The sequence below is a fragment of the Sphaeramia orbicularis genome, chromosome 16, assembly GCF_902148855.1.
Source record: "Sphaeramia orbicularis chromosome 16, fSphaOr1.1, whole genome shotgun sequence".
Taxonomy (NCBI): domain Eukaryota; kingdom Metazoa; phylum Chordata; class Actinopteri; order Kurtiformes; family Apogonidae; genus Sphaeramia; species Sphaeramia orbicularis.
In genome coordinates this window covers 45,907,676-45,928,210 of record NC_043972.1, presented here as the reverse complement: position 1 = coordinate 45,928,210, position 20,535 = coordinate 45,907,676, and the positions used below count along the sequence as shown (strand labels likewise).

The 20,535-nt window shown below is 37.9% G+C and overlaps 1 protein-coding gene across 3 annotated transcripts in view; it reads right to left on the bottom strand.

Annotated features, from left to right (window-relative positions):
* Positions 1-343: 343 nt before the first annotated feature.
* LOC115436222 (D(2) dopamine receptor-like) overlaps positions 344-20,535 on the bottom strand; it is a 45,528-nt gene continuing 25,336 nt past the window's right edge. For 2 of the 3 annotated variants that reach the window (XM_030159007.1, XM_030159008.1), the window contains 7 exons: positions 19,216-19,608; positions 17,508-17,617; positions 14,841-14,977; positions 8,825-9,042; positions 7,504-7,587; positions 5,207-5,591; positions 344-1,421 (listed from right to left, as the gene is read on the bottom strand). In XM_030159007.1, the coding sequence (XP_030014867.1) occupies positions 1,225-1,421; positions 5,207-5,591; positions 7,504-7,587; positions 8,825-9,042; positions 14,841-14,977; positions 17,508-17,617; positions 19,216-19,581 (1,497 nt within the window). In that variant the 5' untranslated portion in view covers positions 19,582-19,608 and the 3' untranslated portion in view covers positions 344-1,224. Of the gene's footprint in view, positions 1,422-5,206; positions 5,592-7,503; positions 7,588-8,824; positions 9,043-14,840; positions 14,978-17,507; positions 17,618-19,215; positions 19,609-19,727; positions 19,852-20,535 lie in introns of those variants that run through there. The other variant, XM_030159009.1, reaches the window with a different exon arrangement.

Here is a 20,535-nt window from a genome sequence, read left to right as displayed (position 1 = left end):
CACTGTTTTTGACTATTGTAAGAAGATAGTGATGGCCCCAGTAGTGGTTTTTATACTTCTCCTTCTTAAATAAGACATGGATCAGGTGTTTATTCAGTAGAATAAGGTGTGATTGTGTTGGAATTCAACACACACAGGAATGGAATGGCTGTCATACATGCACACATGCTGATTTCACAGGAAATTGCAGTGGTGTCTGAATTTTTTCCAGAGCTGTATTATTTTCAACATTTTACATATTCCAACTGGGGGGCATGGCACCATGGGCGCCATTGCTTTATGAATATATAAAGATGTATCTCTCTCAAGTCTTTATTTTTCTAGTAATTATTTCAAATCCAAATGATCAAAAGAATTTTCTTTATTATTGTTATTGATTTTATGTACAGCAGTTGAGTTGCTACTTCTAATGCAGCAAATGGACTATTTACAAGAGTAAATATGACATGTACACACTCTTACGTGGTGCGGAGAATGTTCACATTACACTGGAGGAAACCTATCTTCATTCACTGGAGACGTAGTCAGTGTCTGAATCAATAATGTTCCTCCTTTGATGTAATGTCAGTCAGCTGTCAAAAAGTGTGAAAAACGATAGAGCCTGAGGCGTTCAAAGAAAAAGACGTAGTTTGCGTTGAAGTCTTACGTCACCCTTTTCGTTCTCCTCTGAGAAAAAGACAAACACATGTGAACAAATAACACAGTATCTTTCAACTAGATTACAGGAAAATACAACAATGAAGAGTCTGACACAAGTTAAGAGTTCAGTAAAGTCTGAAAAACAGTCCCAACTTCTTCATCTGATGTGTGCCGTCCATCAGTGGGAATATTGCGGGGACATCGCCAGCCTTCACATATTCCCTTTATGTACACAACTCAGCGCACGCCTTTTTTCCATAAACATCTCCAGCTGGTTTGTGTCTGTCGTCGCTGTCTTTCCGTGTCAGATTCTGCTTCTTTCTGTTTATCTTGTAGTCTCTTTGACTGGTTTTCTTCCCTCTGTATGCCATGTTTTCTGTCTTCTCAGTCTTGTCTAAGAGGCTGCGTTCTTTCATCTTTAATTTTTATTCACTTTGTCTCCTAAGTTGTACACGTCCATTGTGTCGTCCCCTCCCTTCCTGTCCCTCCCCCCTTCCTTACCCTCACTCTCTCACCTCTGATCTGAATCCAGGATTAAAGCACGTTTCTTTCCTGACATTTGACTCCGTCTCTCCTCTCTGACTCTCAACAGTGCAGGATCTTGATGAAGGCTTTGCGAAACTCGATGTTGAAAGTGGTGTAGATGACAGGGTTGACAGCGCTGTTGAGATACCCCAACCAGGTGACAGCACTGTACAGCGAAGGGGAAATACAGCAGCTCCGGCAGTGGGCCTTCAGCACGTGGGTTAAGAAGAAAGGCAGCCAGCAGATGATGAACACACCTTAGAAACACATTCAAAAAAGGATGTGGTTTCAAAGAAGCATCTACGCTGGGTTTTAGCACCAGTCAGCACATGTATATGCATCATTATAAAATCTACATGACAATCATTTTAAATACTTTCAATAAAACTGTTATCCTTATTATGTTTCACAGTAGTAGCAGGTAAATCCACTTGAGTTTTGCCTAAAATGAATATAAAGATAGCTTTGCAGCAACTGGAGGGTTCAAATTCAAACTTTATGAACTATTAGGGTCCAAATACACAAATAAATGAACCAAAGACTAATAAAAGTGGGTTTAGCAAAATATGACCCCTTAACCCATAAAGAATCAGTGTTACTTTTGTGGCAATTTACAAAACTAAACCTTTCTCTCTATTTAACCTTTCTTAATGGTTTAATCACCATATTATTGTAATATTATTGTCTCTATTTTACTTTTCTCAGTGGAAATCATGTATTTTCCTACATTTAATTAACTAATCATCTAAATATTCATAAAAGCTGATTAAAGTTGATGGTTATTAGATCAAAAACTGTGAAAACTGAAGAAAAAGTGAAAAAGATATGATTAACTGAACATAAACCCAGTGTCTCCATCCACTGTCACTGATCCAACTCCATGGGTTTTACTGGTGAATCCATGTTGTAGAAGATGACGGTGTTTCCATGGTAACTACGGAGCCTCTGAATGTCCAAATGGGTCATATCTGATGACCATGAAAACAAGACAAACTGCATTTTACACCAATTTTTTACATGGATTAAAAGGATTAATGGATCAATAGGTATTCAACAGTTTAGATCAGTAGATGGTTTTGGTTGATGGTGGGTGTTTGGGTCTTTATGGGTTAAAATCACCAAATTTCAGAAAATGTTCCCACATCCAGTTTGCTTCATATTTTCAAAAGACAATATTTTTAGTCCTAGTAAATGCCATGGAAACTTTAGGCTTTATAGCTTCATTAGTTTTTGAGACATCAGGGCTTTGAAAATGGGGTGTGATGTTGATTTTACTAGAAAAACAATCGGCACCAAAAAAGTTCTTGCTTTTTAAGAATTCATTCCTTCTGAACTATTCATAGTTTTTTTTTTAGTTGCAACAAAATGTCTTGAAAGACTGTAAATGAAGTTTAACAGTGGTGTACTTACCTTATTACAGTTTGCTTCCTGATGGATTCATATTAACGGATGCAGGCCAATTCAAATTTCTCTGTACATATCATTTAGAGTCTAAGAGCATCCACACTGGCTGCACAATTAATTAATTGCAATATCAGCCTGGGCATTTATATTCAATACATAATACATAATCCTAAAAGACCACAAAGACCCAGATTTATGAGGATTTCCAGTAATCCGACTGCAATAAAATAGAACCAATATACATGTATCTCACTGGCATGTTCTATCAAGAATCAATAACAAGTTGAATTTGCAAGGTTGTCACGTTCTGCTGCTATGTTAGAATCCCGTTAGAGTCTTTGCCCCCTATTTGGAACCTGAAAACTGTTCCACCCCCATGTCTTCATTGGAATTACTTTTTCACTTCACTTCACTGCTTTCTCCAAAACAGTGAAGTGACAAGGGAGAAGAGAGAAAGAGAGAAATGACCCTGAAAGCAAAAAGCACAAGAATTTCACAAATGAAGTAACTCAAACAATAGGATGTCAAATGATAGAAACGGATGGTAGGAAAAAAAAAAAGTGTGTCAGTTTCCTATTACCCCTGTGACATGGACTGTAGCTCTGTTGAAAAAGAAAAGGTACGACGTTAAAGTAGATTTCTGAAAAATCCTAGAGTGAAACAAAATTTAGTTGCCAAAGTATGAAGGAATCTCACATCTATAAATTTAATTGTAAGGTGTCTGTAACTGAACAACTTACATACGGCTACTGTTGAGGATGGAATGGACTTAGTTTCATGGTCATTTAATACGTTTAACTAAATTCATTAATAGATGCATTAACCTTTCAATGTCTTTTTAATGATTGTAATTGTAATACACCAAGTATTTACTTAAAAATAGAACCAATGTCCCTGTATTTCACTGGCATGTTCTATCAAGAATCAATAACTTGAATTTGTGAGGTTGTCAGGTTCTGCTGCTATGTTCTGTTGTGTTTCCACCATGTGGAACGGCTCAACTTGACTCGGCCTTTTTGCGTTTCCATCACGAAAAAGGACCTTGAATCTGGTACCTGGCACTAGTTTTTTGGTATCACCTCCGCCGAGGTTCCAAGACTGGGGAACAGATACCAAAATGTGACGTGTAAACACTGCAGACCACTGATTGGTCAGACAGTTGTCTCTGTGACCTGCCATTTTACAAAAAACAGATGCGGAAGTTTACAGTAAATATAGCGGTAGGTTAGTCCACATGATGATGACAACACTACACCTTGGTCGGAGGACATTCAGTCTATGGTGGCCGACATAAACATTCAGCATGAGCTTGACGAGCTGACATGCAACAAGCGAGTTTATCAGCAACTGTGAGCAGACAACACGGAAGTAACGCACATCACTATGATGTACAGGTACTCTAAAGTCGGTAGTATCCTGTAATGGAAACGGTCTCCAGGAATAGTACCTGATACCTGAGCTGAGTCGAGTTGAGCCGGTTCAATGTAGTGGAAATGCGGCATTAGAGTCCTGTGGTCTGGATGCAGGAGGTCAATCTCCAATTGAAGTGGGTGTTTCTTTCACCAGAGGAGAACTCAGCTAATTAAATCAAAGTCCATATACAACTTCCTATCAGTGACCAATAGTAAGTATACTGATATTTGTAACCATTTACATGTTATTAGCCATCATAATATGGACTATTATAAGTAAAGGCAAATTTTTTATATTTCCAAAATTTGTCAAAAATTCTAAAATCTAAATTTCTCAGAACTGTGAACAAACTTTGTAGACATTGTCCTATCAAAGCTACAAATTAAATTTTAAATTAGTCTGAGCAGCTGTGTCACAGAAGATTATTGAAATGTAGACATTGGTGACCTTGAGTTTGACCCTTCAAGGTCACTCAAGGACGTGATGAAGATGATGGCGAACACAGCCAGTGAGCTAAAAGCAAGAATACAGGCAACAACTACTGTTTCACAGCAGCTGAAAAAGAATTATAAGGATTGTTTAAAGTAAACAGAATGAAAGCCACATTATATTTCTGTAATTTTTTTTAAGTTCTTGTATTTTGTTTTTATGCTAGTTTTGAAGTTTGTATTGTTTAAGTTCGCCTAATCATTGTGATACAGCCCTACTGGTAATTATGACAAAATGCAGTGCATTATGAGTTAGATCCAAACCAATAGTAATTCTTCAAAGACGATACAATGATAGTAATACTTGAAAGCAAGAGAAAGCAAGTGGAACCAGTTTTGTAGACATTGTCCCAAAGAAACTACATATAAAATTTGAAATTAATCCGACCAGTAGTTTAATCGGAGAAGATGTTTGAAGAAACTGCTAACGAAGACGAAACTGGACACACCGCGCTATATCATTTGTGCAGATACATGATCTGCCCATTTTTGGACAATTCAGCTGAGAAAATAATCATGGATAGAGAATTTGGATGGGAGGGGATGGTATATACACTTCAAGCACAGATTTGTACAAATACACCGTTAGTTAATGTGATTTGTTTTGGGTAATTAGTAGCTAATCTGTGTTTATTTTTACACTCAGGGTTTGTTTATAGAGCCAGCTTTGTATGCACGCCCAGTGACACGGACTAGAAATCCTCATCAATTAATCTGCACCATTTTCCTCTGCTTACCGAGCACGATGGCGAGCATCTGTGTGGCTTTCCTCTCCTTCTGCTGCGACAGCCTCCCCCTCACCCTCTCCTTGGTGATCCCCCACTTGTCTCTGCCTCCGCTGCGCTCCCTCCATCCCTCGCGGCCCCTCATACCGTCCTCCAGAGTCGGGGGCCGAGGCGTCAGGGTCGATCTGGTCATGTTTGAAGGAAGGACCGGCGTAGGTCCTACTGAGATGGACAGGGAGATCCTGGCTCGACCCGCATGGGAGGACGTTTGTGGAGCAGCGTGAGGAGGTAAGTTCTGTTCAGTCTGTGGTAGGAACTGACCCGGCTCCAGTTCAAGGGGATGGACCACCGCCTCCTTCACCAGGGTCTGACACACAGACAGGGAGGGGGGTAGGTTCTGAGGGATGGAGGGATTAGGACACAGAAGGTAAATACTTTAATGTAAAGGAGAAATAAGAGTAAACAGAACAGACACTGTAGATCAGGGATTGGAGTGCTGCATTATGTAAGAATGTAATAATTCACCTCAATATGTAATAACATCACATTTTGTAATAACTTATTACATTGCAAAAGTTATTACAAAATGCAGGTGTAGCAATTTTTTTTTTTTTGAGAAAATGTAATAATTTGGTGAATTATGTAATAATCCATTGAAAAACTATTGAAATTGATGCCTCAATTGGAAAACCCATCATACCAGCAGAACAACATTAAACATCCCAGCTTAATTAGAATTTATTTTAAAAACTAGTCGGATGTTTCCTTGGTCAAACCTAAATCAAATGGAACTGTATTCACTACAATGGAGAATGTGTTTGCAAACTAGAGACAAAAGCTGCACTAATTAAATATTATTGACAAAATGTGGCTTATTACAAAATGCATTCAAGAATTTTATTACAAAATGCAGCATTATAACATAATGAGGTGAAAAATTATTACATTATTACATAATGTGGCGCTACAGGGGTGTCAAGCTCATTTTAGTTCAGGGGCCACATACAGCCCAATATGATCTGCAGTTAACCAGACCAGTAAAATATTAATATAATAACCTATAATAATAACAATAACAATTCCCCCCCCAAATTTTTCTCTTTTTTTTGTACAAAAAAATAACATTAAATTATGAAAACATTTACATTTACAAAGAATCCAAACAAAAAAAGATGTGAATAACCTGAAAAAACTGAATTTTTTAAAAGAAAAATATGAGCAATTTTAACATTACGCCTCATCTTATCATTTATACATCAGCTCTACAAATGCACAAAACATTTAGTAACAGGCAGAATATTGCTAAAAGTTACACTTAATTTTATTTAAACCTTTCACATTGTTCATATTTGTTCAGGTTATTCACGTTTCATTGCTAAAGGATAGTTTGTTAATGTAAATCTTCGCATAATTTGATTGGGTTTTTTTGCACTAAAGCAAAGAGAAAAGTTAGTTGTCATTATTTATAGGCATAATGTAATATTATTTTTTTCGCATTAAAGGAAAAAGACTTCATCCAGTGGGATGAATTTCTGAAATGCACATTCAGCACAATTTAATCTCAAATGGGCCAGAGCACTGAAATAACAGAATAATAACCTAGATATAATAAGAGCTCCAAATTTTTGTTTTGTTAAAAGTAAAAGTACATGAAAACATTTACATTTACAAACTATCCCTTCACAAAAAATGTGAATAACCTGAACAAATACGAACAACCTGAAATATCGTAAGAGAAGTCAGTACAATTTTAACATTATTCTGCCTGTTACTAAATATTTTGTGTATATGTAGATCCACTGTGATCTGAAAGTTGTAATGTGCATGTCAAAATGAGAAGTTGAAGCGTAATTTTGTTAAAATTGCACTTAAATAAATAAATTAAATTAATACATAAATAAAACTGCACTAATTTTCCTTAAGAAATTTCAGGTTGTTCATTATTGTTCATGTTATTCACATTTTTTACAGAACAGCTTGCAGCTGTAAACACTTTCATAATGTAATTTAGTTTTTTCACTTTAAAAAATTGAGAAAAGTTTAAAGTTGACAATATTTATAAATTATTATGATATTACTTTACTTGAGATCACATTGGTCTGTTATATGGAACCTGAACTAAAATGAGTTTGACACCATTGACTGTTAATATCTTCAGTGTAATTTTTGCACTTCACAAATTCACCCCACTGGCCGGATTGGAACCTTTGCCAGGCCAGTTTTGGCCCACAAGCCACATGTTTGACACCCCTACTGTAGATGCAAGATCAAACTAATGTGGTTTTGGTTGTTGTGGTCAGAAAACTCACCACTTTCTTGCGCTGGGGGGCGGTGGTGGCAGGTCTGAGGATGAGGGTGCACAGCTTCACGTCTTCTGGCTGTGTACACTTATTCTGAACAGGACGGTGATGGCATATACAGTAGACAGACCAAAAGCAGACTGCATTTAACTGCTCCTCTTACACATACAGACTTCTATCTACATCTCAGAGGCAAATAGACACTTCCTCCTACACTACATTTGTCTGACAGCTTTAGTTCCTTTTCAGATACACTGGGCGTTTCCCAATATCACGTTATGAAGTACGGTCTTGGTAAGAACGGTCCCAGAGAACGGACTTCCTAAGAACGCCAGTCTCTCTATTTATCTGTGAACAGTTGGTGCTTGTGAACTTTCCACCCTGGCTCTGCTGCATATCTGTCATCGGCTCCCTAATGTATTCCCACAATCCACCACAATATGTCACTCAGTTTGATTACAATACATTTGTACTATTTACACATCATTTATATTTTTATACATGTTGTATATTCTTCAAAACTGGATAAACACATTTTGATGAACCCCATATCATGATAATAAAGATGTATGTTCTTGTTATTCTGCCTCTGGTGTGTGTTCCAACATTGTATCACATCATCTGGTGACGGTCGTCTGCTCAATAAAACATGTCTGAATTAAGTTGTCACAGAAGCTGCTGTTGACTTCGAGAGTAGCCCGAAATGTATCTTGGGATATTTACCAGCCAAGTCTACACGAGTCAGCAACCAGTGCATCACTGGTTTAAGCCAGCAGACAAGAACAATTTATACACAATATATGTAAATGAGAATCAGTTCTCAAATAACTTACCTGGTTAAATAAAGGTTATATATGTATAAACAGTATAATATATAATTTGGGAGGAATGGAGGGCTTAAAGAGTGCTGCTGTGAAATGGATAGAGTTTATTTTTGATATGTATAATAAGATTTTTTCAGTAATTTTGTGAGGCTGGCACAGGATTTTGTGGTCAGTAGAGGAAGAGGTCGTAAGGGAGTAGGAGTATATAAGTCACACATGTTTTTTTTTTTTCTCTTCATGTATTTCTTTGTTGTTTTTGGTTTTAAATTTCAATATCCGAAATCAAAAATAAACAAACAAACAAACATCCGGGAATTCCATCTGATCTTGGTTTGTGCGAACTATTAAATGGAACAGTACTTGGGCCCCGACTGATGACGCTACACAGGATTGTTAGACCAAAAGAACAGACAAGACCACGTATTGAGAAACGCCCACAATTTTACCCACTTCCTGTCCAGTGAAAACCACCTAACTCCAAACAGACGAGTGTGAGCTGAGTCTACCTTCCTGTGTCGATGGCCGTCCCCTGCCTCAGGTGCGCTTTGTGTGTGGAGGCCATGTCTGCGTGGGGGGGCTGTGCGTCTGCCTCGTTTGCGCAGCACCACGCAGATCTGCGCGTACACCAGCAACGTAACAATGAAGGGAACGTAGAAGGAGGCTACCGACGAGTAAACCACGAAGGCCGGATCTGCAAAGCTGCATGTGGTGCCTTCTCTAGTGGCTGAAGAGAAAAAGAAGAGATTATGAAAGGGATGTGGAAAAAAGTTGGACAAATACATATTGTTAGCCTCATAGCATAATTGCCTAAGTCATATTTTGGCCAAATTGTGATATGTGTGTAACTAACACTGTTGATTCATTTTTCATCATTGGCTATGACCTGCAAAAAATATGACTTAAGCAATAATACTATGAGGCTATGAGGCACTTGGAAGAAACCCAGGGGGTACATGAAATTTTTTTGGGAAAAATATATTGAATACATCATCATGTACTGAATACAAGATAAATTATGAGAGTTAATGCTGAAAGATAAATCACAATAAATACATTCATGTAATAAAATTGACACTCCTGACCTTACTTCATTTGAATATTTTTAAAAACTCGGAGCCCCCCCCCCTAAGCTTTGGTAACATTTTACAACCATTACTATTTTATATTATTCAAGAAGAGTTTATTTGTGTAATTAAGTCATTATTTTTCATGGATGAAAGGTTAATTTATTCATTAAGGACCAATTCATTTATTTTTCTTATCAATGAAGGAGGGCACTTTTCAGTTTATATTTTGCTAAATTTATTTATAAAGATTTGTAATTTTTCAACATATTACAGTTAAATATATGTTATTTGTTTACAAAGTTTTCAAAATAAAAACAGACACTTTTGGCACAGGAACAAATTTTGCCTCATTTTTTCAGTCAAAAATGCCGAAACGAGAGTTGGGGGTACTTGGCTAAAAAACTATATTTCAGGGGGTACTCCACTGTAAAAAGTTTGAGAACCACTGATACAGAGCACAGAAGTCAGAAATCTGGCCCGTGGGCCAAAACAAATCCACCAAAAGGTCCAGTCTGGCCTGACAGATGAATTTGTGAAATGCAAACATTACACTGAAGATATTTACAATTAATGATGTCAAAATCCTTTTAGTTCAGGGGTCGCAAATAGAATAATTCGATCTAAAGTGGGTCAGACTAGTAAAATACTTTCATAATAACCTATAAATAATGACAACTACAAATTCATTGGTTTAGTGCCAAGAAAGTAAAATTACACAAAAATATTTACATTTATAAACTATCCTTTCACAAAAAATTTGAATAATCTGAACAAATCTGAACAACCTGAAATCTCTTCAGAGAAGTCAGTGTAATTTTAACAATTTTCTGCCTGTTATTGAATGTTTTGTGCATTTGTAGATCCACTATGATCTGTTTGTTTTAATGCATGTGTATAAGTGATAAACTGAGGAATAATATTGTTAAAATTGCAATTATTTTCTTAAGACATTTCAGGTTGTTGGCGTTATTCACATCTTTAAGGAAGCTTTGTAGATGTAAACATTTTCTCAATGTAATTTACCTTTTTTCACTGTTATATTGGGCTGAATGTTGCCCTTGAACTAAAATGAGTTTGACAGCCCTGATATAGAGGATATTACATTTCTTCCTTGCTTTAAGTTTTCCTCAACAGAATATGATATTTTATGGTTTGCAAACTCATCCCAGAAAATGACAAGGATTTTTTCATGTGACAGGAATTTTAAAACGGTCATACTGATGGAACAGAGGAGATGACAGTTAGTTCATTTCCATCAGTGATGCTGGAGTGAAAGGCCCATTTCACCCCTTACCCCTACCTCTCCGTTTTCTATGTTCATGTGAAGGGGTAGGGGTGTCGCGATTCTCGTTGAGTCGTAGGGGAAGGGTTAAGGGGGAGGCTTCTTTGGCCCTCAGAAGGGAGATTTTTCAGGACCACACTACAAACGGAGCGGTATGAGAAATTTCCCAAAATTCCCATAATTCTGTTCAAATCATCGGGAAGATGGAGGTAAGCTGTCACGGTCTGCTCTGCTGCTGCCCTCTCTCTCGCCTCATCAGCAACATGAGATTCACCTGTTGCTGACAAGAGCATCTAATCAGTGCTCCAGGATATAAGCAGCTCCTGCTCAGCTACTCTTTGCCAGATTGTCTGTGGATCATCCCGATTCTCCAGCATTTTGGATGATGATGATGAAATTCTTTATTCAGTCATCACATAATAATACAACCAGTGTCAACACTACAAACAGGTTAACGACTGAAAAGGCCCAGGGAGAAGTAGAATGCTTATATTAATGCCTGTCCTACACAACAAATTCATCTACCCAGCATTCAATATAGGAAAAAGAAAAAACAACAATGCATACAACCAAACAAACAATCAAAAACATAAAAAAGTGAAACTAAACCAGAAAAATAGAAAACTTAACCAGCCAAATTAATGGTAATTTAATGTAGAATCAAAAATTAATTATTTACCTATTACTTATTAGATATTAACAATTGTATCCTTCAAAAATTGCCTTGCGTACAATTTTTTTTAAATATCAAAAATGGGCTACACATTCTTAAATCCATGCTGGCCTCATTCCATAGTTTAACTCCAACTACAGATATACATCTTCTTTTACTCTCTTTTTTAGCGTTTTGTACAACAAATTTACAAACATCTCGCAAATCATATTTAGAACCTTTGTACACAGACAGGGAGTAACTTTAATTTGGCTTTATACATTATTTACATGATTTTATAGTAAACCAAATCATTAAATTTCATAATATGGGATTTCATAAACAATTCATTTTCATCTGTTCCTGAGATTCTGTTGCCGACCTTGTCTGTTTTTGACTCCGTCTCGTCGTTTCTGCCCTGGTAATCTGACCCACTTTCTGCCCCTGACTCAGAACTGTGATTTGGATCTTCCTGGTTTTTTGACTCTACCTGCTCCATCCATGTCTCATCGCTTCAAGTCCTGGTAACCTGACCTGTTTTCTGTCTGTGACTCTGAGTTCGATGATTCTGGATTTTCTTGGTTTTGACTCTGCCTGGCCCGACCACGTCTCTTTGCCTGTCTCCCGGTAAACCAGTCTGCCATTCATTCTGCTCAGATATTTATCTGTTTGTGATAATGACTCTTTCAAACTGATTCTCAGCTCCGTTGTGCTGCGTTTGGGTCCTAACCACACCCTGTCACCATAAACACAGCAAAAAAGTGCAGCAGTGTGACGAAAGAAATACAGAAATGTATGTATTTTCTTCGTAAATAACTCATTTGATCGACCTTTTAATGTCATTTCAATGTGTTACAGATCGCATTTCTGTGGTTTGCAGTTGATAGCCACACAAAGATGCCCAAAGCCATGGAACAGAGCCGGTTACAGCTGCCGACAGCATGGGGAATGCTTTCAGAAACAAAGTTGTCGCATCTGTTTATAGCAGCATCGACGACTGCTGATGACGTAACAGGTTTCAAAGCGTTGTCTCAGTTCATAGGGGAATGTTTTAATAATAATAATAAAGGATTTGATTTCTATAGCGCTTTTTTCAAGGGGTAGGGCCAAGGGTGAATCAGGGTAGGGCCAAAGTCTTCCTTTTAAATCATGTGTTGTAATCTATGAACAACCCATTACTGAGGAGAGAGAAATATATATTTTTTTATCTTTGGTAAGAGTTAAATGTTACATCACATGGTTCCTTTCTGTGTTTGGATTCACACCAGCACCTGCTTGACTCCCATTAGATCTTGTTGCCCACTTATTCTCAAGAGGTTTTCCTGCCTTCATTAAGATAGAGGGCTGCTGTTGAGCCTCTTCAATCATGTTCCTTCCGTGGAGAGACACACATATTGAGGATTATGTGTACCTGTTTGTTTACGAATGAGACATCACTGTCTGTGAGTGTAGCACATGGAAGTTAGGTTGAACACTATGCATTTGTGCTGATGGATATTTAAGTACAAAGTGTGGTGCTTTAGAGTCTTAACGCTTGCTGCTTCTTCACACATTTGGTTTTTCTTGATAATCAGTATGAGCGACAGATGGACGAGTATGCTTCAGAAGATGTCTTTCCCCTCTTAAATTTCTTCTTAACCCATAAAGACCCAACCATCCACCAGTGACCAAAACCATTTACTGATCTAAACTGTTTAATACCTGTTGATCCACTAATCCTATTAATACATGTAAATAATTGGTATAAAATCAACTGGCATCTGAGACTGTTGTTCAAGAGACATTGGTTGTATTGGAATAGTCTGAAAAATGTCCTCCTAGCTTCTGTTCATAACCACTTTTCCTTGACCTCAGTAGAACAAGGTCACGGAGAGATGGAGAAGAGAATCCATAAGGATGTAGGAAAAGGCAGATGATGTTACGTGGGTGAAACTACCAAGTTCTGAGGGCAGAGTAGAATAATAGAACTGGGTGTTTGGTGCCGTGTGTTCTTACCATGTCTTTAACCCATAAAGACCCAAACAGCCACCAGTGACACAGACCATCTACTGATCTAAAAAGTTTAATACCTGTTGATCCACTAACCCCATCAATGCATGTAAATAATTGGTACAAAATGCAGTTTTTTATCACATTTTCATGGTCATCAGCTATGACCCATTTGGATGTTCAGAGGCTCTGTGGTTACCATGGAAACACCGTCATCTTCTACAACACGGATTCACCAGTAAAACCCATGGAGTTGGATCCATGACAGTGGATGGAGATAGGGATGGGAATCTATAAGAATTTAACGATTTTGATTCCATTATTGATTTTGCTTATTGATCCGATTCCTTATCGATTCTCATTGGGTGAGGGAATAAAAGAGTACAAACGGGTGTGTTTGCATTAACTGTCTTTTATATTTCCATCTCTGCACAGAAAATACAACATCTACAATATGTACAAATAATAATAAGAGATGACGCCGGGCCCGGTTTGGGGCGCTAAAGACGCTTTACTAATTCCTCTGTTGCCACATTTCCACTACATGGAACCGGTTTGACTCTGACTGTCTCCCGTTCTTGTGCACCTCATTTCCTTTCCCTTACCTTTGGAAACTTGTATTTGAGGGGGTACGATGTTTGTTGCCCACACTGGAACCGGAACTGGGCCCGGATGACGGTCAGGTGTTCATTCTGCTGCTACATTCACAAGCGCTGCTAAGTATCGTATCAAATACGTGACATTCCTGTAAATGATTCACATACTGGGGACAAATGTTTGAGCATATTGGAGGGATTTCACCCTTTTGAAGAAATGGAAGCTTTGCAAGTGTTATAAATGGCCCTGGTGTCGTCTTTTTAGACCGTTTCTGCCTCAACACCGTATTGGCTACGTTCTGACCAAAATAATGCAGCGTACGGGTGACGTCATCGCACATGTGCAACAAAGGCGGAATCGATAAGCAGAATCGTTAAGCAGGCAGGCAAACGATTCCAAGGAGTCGAGCTACTGAGATCTAGTTCTCAAACAGAACCAGTTCTCGATTCCCATCCCTAGATGGAGATAATTGTTTAATGTTCAGTTCATGATAGATTTTACTGAAAAAGTCACTTTTTCCTTAGTTTTCTCTGTTTTTGACATAAAAACCCTCAACTTTGATCTGAGCTTTTATGAACATCCATAGGATCAATATATTAAATATTGGAAAATACCTGATTTTCACTGGAAAAATGCAAAATAAGGGTGATTATTTTATAATAAATGGTGATAAATCCCTAAGGAAATGCTAAATATAGAGAAAAACCATTTGGGAACTGACACAAAAGTAGCACTGGGTCTTTATGGGTTAAATGATGAAGCACACTACCATGCTATGAAAAAACCCCATAGCTGTAGATTTAACTTGATATTGGAGATAAAACTTTGAAATCCTTACACTTGAGAGTGAAGCCAGTCCTAGAACAAGCTAAGACTACTAAGAAACTAGGAAGACAGGGGTAACTATAGACCAAGGATCACATTGTGTGTGTTACCAGTGTTGTTGAGTCCAAACAGCAAAGGGCAGGAGATGGCAAAGGAGAGAAACCACACCACCGCAATCATAACAGCCACCCTCCTCCTGGAACTGTAGCGGGTGTTATAGAGCAATGGCATGGCAACTGCTGTGTATCTGTAAGAGTAAACAAACAAATCCATAAAAAAAACAAAGCCTGACTCCCACGCATCACTACAGTGTAAATACACATTAATGCACCTTCCGACATTATGATCCCTTTGCTGTGTTTATGCATCCTTTACAGTAAACCACAGCACTTCAGTGGTGTAAACACTTCCTGACACACAAGAATATAATGACTTTGCACAATGTGGTATGTTTAATCAACAATGCTCATAGAATTTTTACTCAATGTCATTCACGCTTTGTCTCATCCTATAAAACAAGGCTTACCTTTCAATATACTTGAAAACAAATAAAACTAAATAAAAACTGTCAAATAAAGTAAAATGTGAAAAAAAAAAAAAACAAGTCCAAAGGAAAGATAAAAATGAAAACAACAAAGCCATAACAGCTCTGCTTCTCACAAAAACATACTAAAGTTGTCAAAGCCTTTTTTCATAGTCACTTGGATATACACAACTGAATCATCTGCTGAGTGCAGGTGTGAACTTTTTGTCAGGATGCTGCACATACTCCAAGTTACTCTGAAGATGAAACTTCTCAGACTAAATTAGTCTTTCCTGGCCTGGCATTGGCAGACTAATTCCCAGTCTTAAACCATAAAGACCCAAATAGCCACTGGTGACCAAAAGTATCTAAACTGTTTAGTTCTTAGTAACAGTATGTTCTTCACACACTTATATTAGGGGCTTAGAGACAGAACATGTTATTGTCACTAAAAAAACTGGGAGTGAACTGCATTTGATAGTGTATCCTGAGAAATAACTCAAGGACATGGAGATTCACAGGTAGCAGTGAGCCTGTTTACATGACCATAAAAATACGATAATAATCAGATCTGACGTATTTACATGCACTTCAGAAATGCGATAATCAATAAACCTTGGTTTAGACGCTCCAGTCCATTATTGGGTTTCTTTTGAAGTACGTACATACATAATGATGGTAGACTCAAACTTCCTGTTGTTTTCCGCTCACGTTTCACTATGTAACTTCAGTTTTCTTGTTTTTACACATGCGCAGATGTAAAAGAATTAAATAAATCAGATTAACCTATACACATACAGGAAGACACTGGAGTATTGGGGAAAAATCCTGGTGTGTTAATCTGACTTCTCATAATCAGATTACTGCTGGTATCTGAAAAAACATATCAGATTATCCTGTTTACATGATCACTTGAATAATCTGATAACTCCAGAAATCCGATAAATATCTGAGTATTAGCGTGCATGTAAACAGGCTCATTGTCAGACTGATCTGATCTCAGGCAGATGTGCCTCATTCCCAGATCCTAAATGTGCATCATACACTCTAGCATGTTGCAGCTGCACAGTGGGCTCTATGCACAGCCCCACTACTTCAGGTGAACTTCAGGTGGCTCCTTTGTTTCCTGTCTTTCATTACTGGACACACTGATTAATCCAGGTGTGTCTGCTACTTCTTATGGTGCCTAGTGATTAATTAGGCACACCTGGATTAATCAGTGTGTCCAATAATGAAAGACAGGAAATAAAGGAGCCACCTGAAGTTCAGGAAGTAGTGGGCCTGTGCATAGAGCCCATTACTGTGTTTGTAAGAGGTTCTTACTTGGGTCTTTTGATTTGGTATAAATGAAAAAATAAAAGTTCAACAGGCAAAAGAAATTCCTGTTAATTTGTCAAACTCCTTTTATATCCATCCTACAAAATTGTGTGTCAGTGGAAAATAAAAATAAACACCTCAATCTCCTACACCTCTCATATAATGTGGATGGATGCTTCTTCCAGGAAAAGCTGTGCTAGCGAATTAAATCCTCTCCTTGAAGTCAGTTTTTCATTTTAAATTCAGTGCAACTGACAAAAAAAAAACCCAGACAGAGCTCAGACTTCAGTGTCCACAACTGCATCCAAACAGTTAGACTGTCCAGTTATTATAGATCGAGTGACGTCTAGAGATGACGTCTAAACTGGAGCAGCGTCAATGTGTCACTTTGTTCGAGGAATTAGGACACAGCTGTAGACAGTCTGCCCACTGGGAGTCTGGTCACTCCCCTCTGGACTCTGAAGAGGGCATCAGGTGGAACAGCAAATCATTTAACTAGTCTCCTTGAATCAAGGATAACAAAATGAACACTAATGAGTGCAGAGCACATTGTAAAAGTTGCTCATTAGTTGAAAGACAAACAGCATGCAGGGCTTCTGTCCCGCAGCTCAGTGATAACAGGACGATCAATGTCCCTGTAAAGTTTTTAGTGGACGTTTAAGAGTGTTTAAATGCAAACATCAGTGTATTTACTTGAACCTGTACCAATAAGGGAGGGTGAAAAAAGAATCATCATTACATTATCTTTGTTGAAGTCTGACATAAAATGAAACTTAACATGACCCATGAGCCCATATTTTGAAAATAATACGAAGAGATACAGCACCAGAAGAGACAAAGATAAGAAAATGTCTTAAAAGTCTAATGAATGAACATGAGGCAGCATGAAAGAAGAAATCATGTCTGTCTAAAAAGTAAAGTCAAAACTTGAATGCACCTGTCAATGCTGATAGCACAAAGGTTGAGGATGCTGGCGGTGCACATCATGACGTCCAGAGTGAGCAGGATGTCACAGTGGATGAGACTGAAGCGCCACTCACCCACCACCTTCAGCAAAACACACGCAAAGGCACGCAGGGTTGAAAACATCTGCACATTTTATACATTCCTTTTAGTCTGTGTTTATTTAAAATGGTATAAAATGGAAACAACAACACTTTCTATTAATGTCCTTATAACAACTGTTAGTAGGTAAAAAGACCCTCATGAGCCCTTTACAAGAACATTATTAACATAATTATGTGTTAACAACTACATGTGGGTTAATGTTATGTAATCACATTTATCCACAGGTTCTAGATGTGGTAGTTTTTATGCTGTTGTGTATTCATGCATGCTGTACTGCATTTGTTCAGCAGTCACCGCCAAAGCTTTCTGGCCATATAGTCTTACAATGTGATTGTAAGGCTATCATATTCCAAAATTACTAATATCTCCCAAAATATCGGTCCTATCAACTTGCCGTTTTCACTAGTCTGTTTCTTGACCATAAATACATAAATATACCAAACTGCAGCAGTCAGCTCTTGCTGTATTTTGTGTGAATCCCCAGATACACACAAGTGCACACACACACAGAGGCCACTTGGCTTTTATAATATAGATATGAACAACAAACAAGTCCGATGACATCTATAAACAACATGTGCACTGCAAATTTGATTTTCATCAAATTTATATCTAACTTACTAAAAATGTAAGATGTAACTAACATATAAATATTGAAAAACTAAGCCAAATATTTGTAATGTTTGTGTGAAAGCTTCAAAGTTTTTGTCCTTGTCTCTTCTGCGCTACGCTACATGTTATTTGTGTCGATCCTGGCGTCATGTGCGTCACAATTAGAGTCCATTATGAAACAACTTGTTTTGCACGTTACAGCTTTATTTCAGCACATTACAGTTATTATCCAGATTCTATCCAGATATTTTATAGTTCTAATTCATAGTGCATAGTGTTTGCTCTTACGTTATATTTGTCTTTAGTCACGTTTGCTGTGATATTACATTGTACTGAATGTGTGTCATGCTGCTGCTACACTGTAATTATCTATCTATCTATCTATCTATCTATCTATCTATCTATCTATCTATCTATCTATCTATCTATCTATCTATCTATCTATCTATCTATCTATCTATCATCTAGAAACAAAGCTTTGATTCAGGAAAAATGTAATCAAATACTTTTTTTTAGGAATTCAAGTCAATGCATCATTTCAGCTCTACTTTTATTCAGCCTATAACCTGTTCAAAAGCACAGTGCTCATAAATAAAACTGGCTTGTATGATTTTTTAATTGAATTTACAAAACAGCCTGTATTTATAAAGTACTTTTTTTGTTCACCTTAACCCAACATACAACCCTGATGAATTTCACTCTTATAAAAGGAGTTGAAGCTGAATCTGAATCCCCATCTGTATCTTATTACCTAGTCTGGAAGGACAAAGACCCTGTTACCCCATGGCAATAATATTAATGTCTCTTTAACACAAATTTGTTGTGTTATGTACTTGCTATTATTGCTGCATCTGTTCATGGAAAATGAAATCATGCTTTAGGGAAATTAAATCCACTACCACACATCCATCCAATTATAGCTCTGTTTAGCACTTGAAATCTTATCTTCTATAACAGACACACACCTCCAGGTAGACGCCCCATGGCATGACCAACGTGGCAAGGAGCAGGTCGGACACCGCCAAGGACACGATGAGGTAGTTGGTGGTGGTCTGCAGGGCGCGCTCTCGTGACACCGCCACACATACCAGCACATTCCCAAACACCACAAAGAAGATCAGGAGGACCAGCAGCACCGCGTAGAAGTTATAGGGAGGAGAGGTCACAGACGATGGGGTGGTGCAGTTAGAGGACGTCAGCGAGGATGAGGAGGGTGAGGAGGCGGGTGACAAGGAGGGGTCGGAGGTGACAAAGATGGAGGAATTGCCGTCGAGGTAGGACAGAGGGAAGGAGGGAGGGGAAGTCTCATCTGACTCGTTGAGTAAAGTCATGATCTCACTTCAGTGGACATAGTCAGCCTGAAAATGGATGACACAAGAGAGAAAGAAAAATAATGATGCTGGGACCCTTCATGGTCCGCTGGGCGCTCAAGTCAGCAGTTCACTATAGATTCAACAACGATAAGAGAAAAAAATACATGCAAAGGTCAACATGGCAGCAGGACTGGAAAAGTGCCTTTGGTCTCTGACTTAGAGGACACACACTAGACAAGAGAGCGCCCTGTCTTTGTACACACAGATAGTCCTGGTCAAGGTGAATCTGACTTTGTGTGTCTGAAAACACACATAAAACATCTCAAGTGTTTGGTTATTTTATTTTTTTTTGTTTTTTTGCCTTAGGCCGCCTTAAATGTCGAGTGGAGGGAAAGGAATACAAATGACTGTTGGTTATACAAAACACAAAAATGTATAGTTGTGTACTGCAGTCGAAGATAGATTATTAAAAATAGATAATTAGATTAGATTAGATTTTACTGATTCCACAAGGGGGAAATTCAACAGTCAAGGCAGCAACAGAATAAAGTGCAAGAAAGAGTGTGCATGCATAAAGATAGTACAAAAACAATTTAAAGTAATGATAGTAATAACTATACAGACAGTATAGTTCTTATTACTACTTTGTACAATACATTATACTATTACTACTGTATTACCCACTGACTGCATTCTAAAAGCAAAGTCATTCCTCTGTGGCATTGAAGTTTGAAAGACAGGAATGTCACTGTTAAAGATAAGTGACAAAGGACGAACGGACGGACGGACAGACGCTGGGGCTCAGCTGTTTTGGATTTTTCAAGACCAACAGTGATTATTAGTAATCAAGACATTTCCTGTTTACTCTTACCTTCGGTGTTGTGATCAAGGAGACATAGGAGACATTCGCCTTCACCACCTTCTGTCAGAATGTTTAATATGATGACAGAGTTTTTCAACTAACTCTGCTAT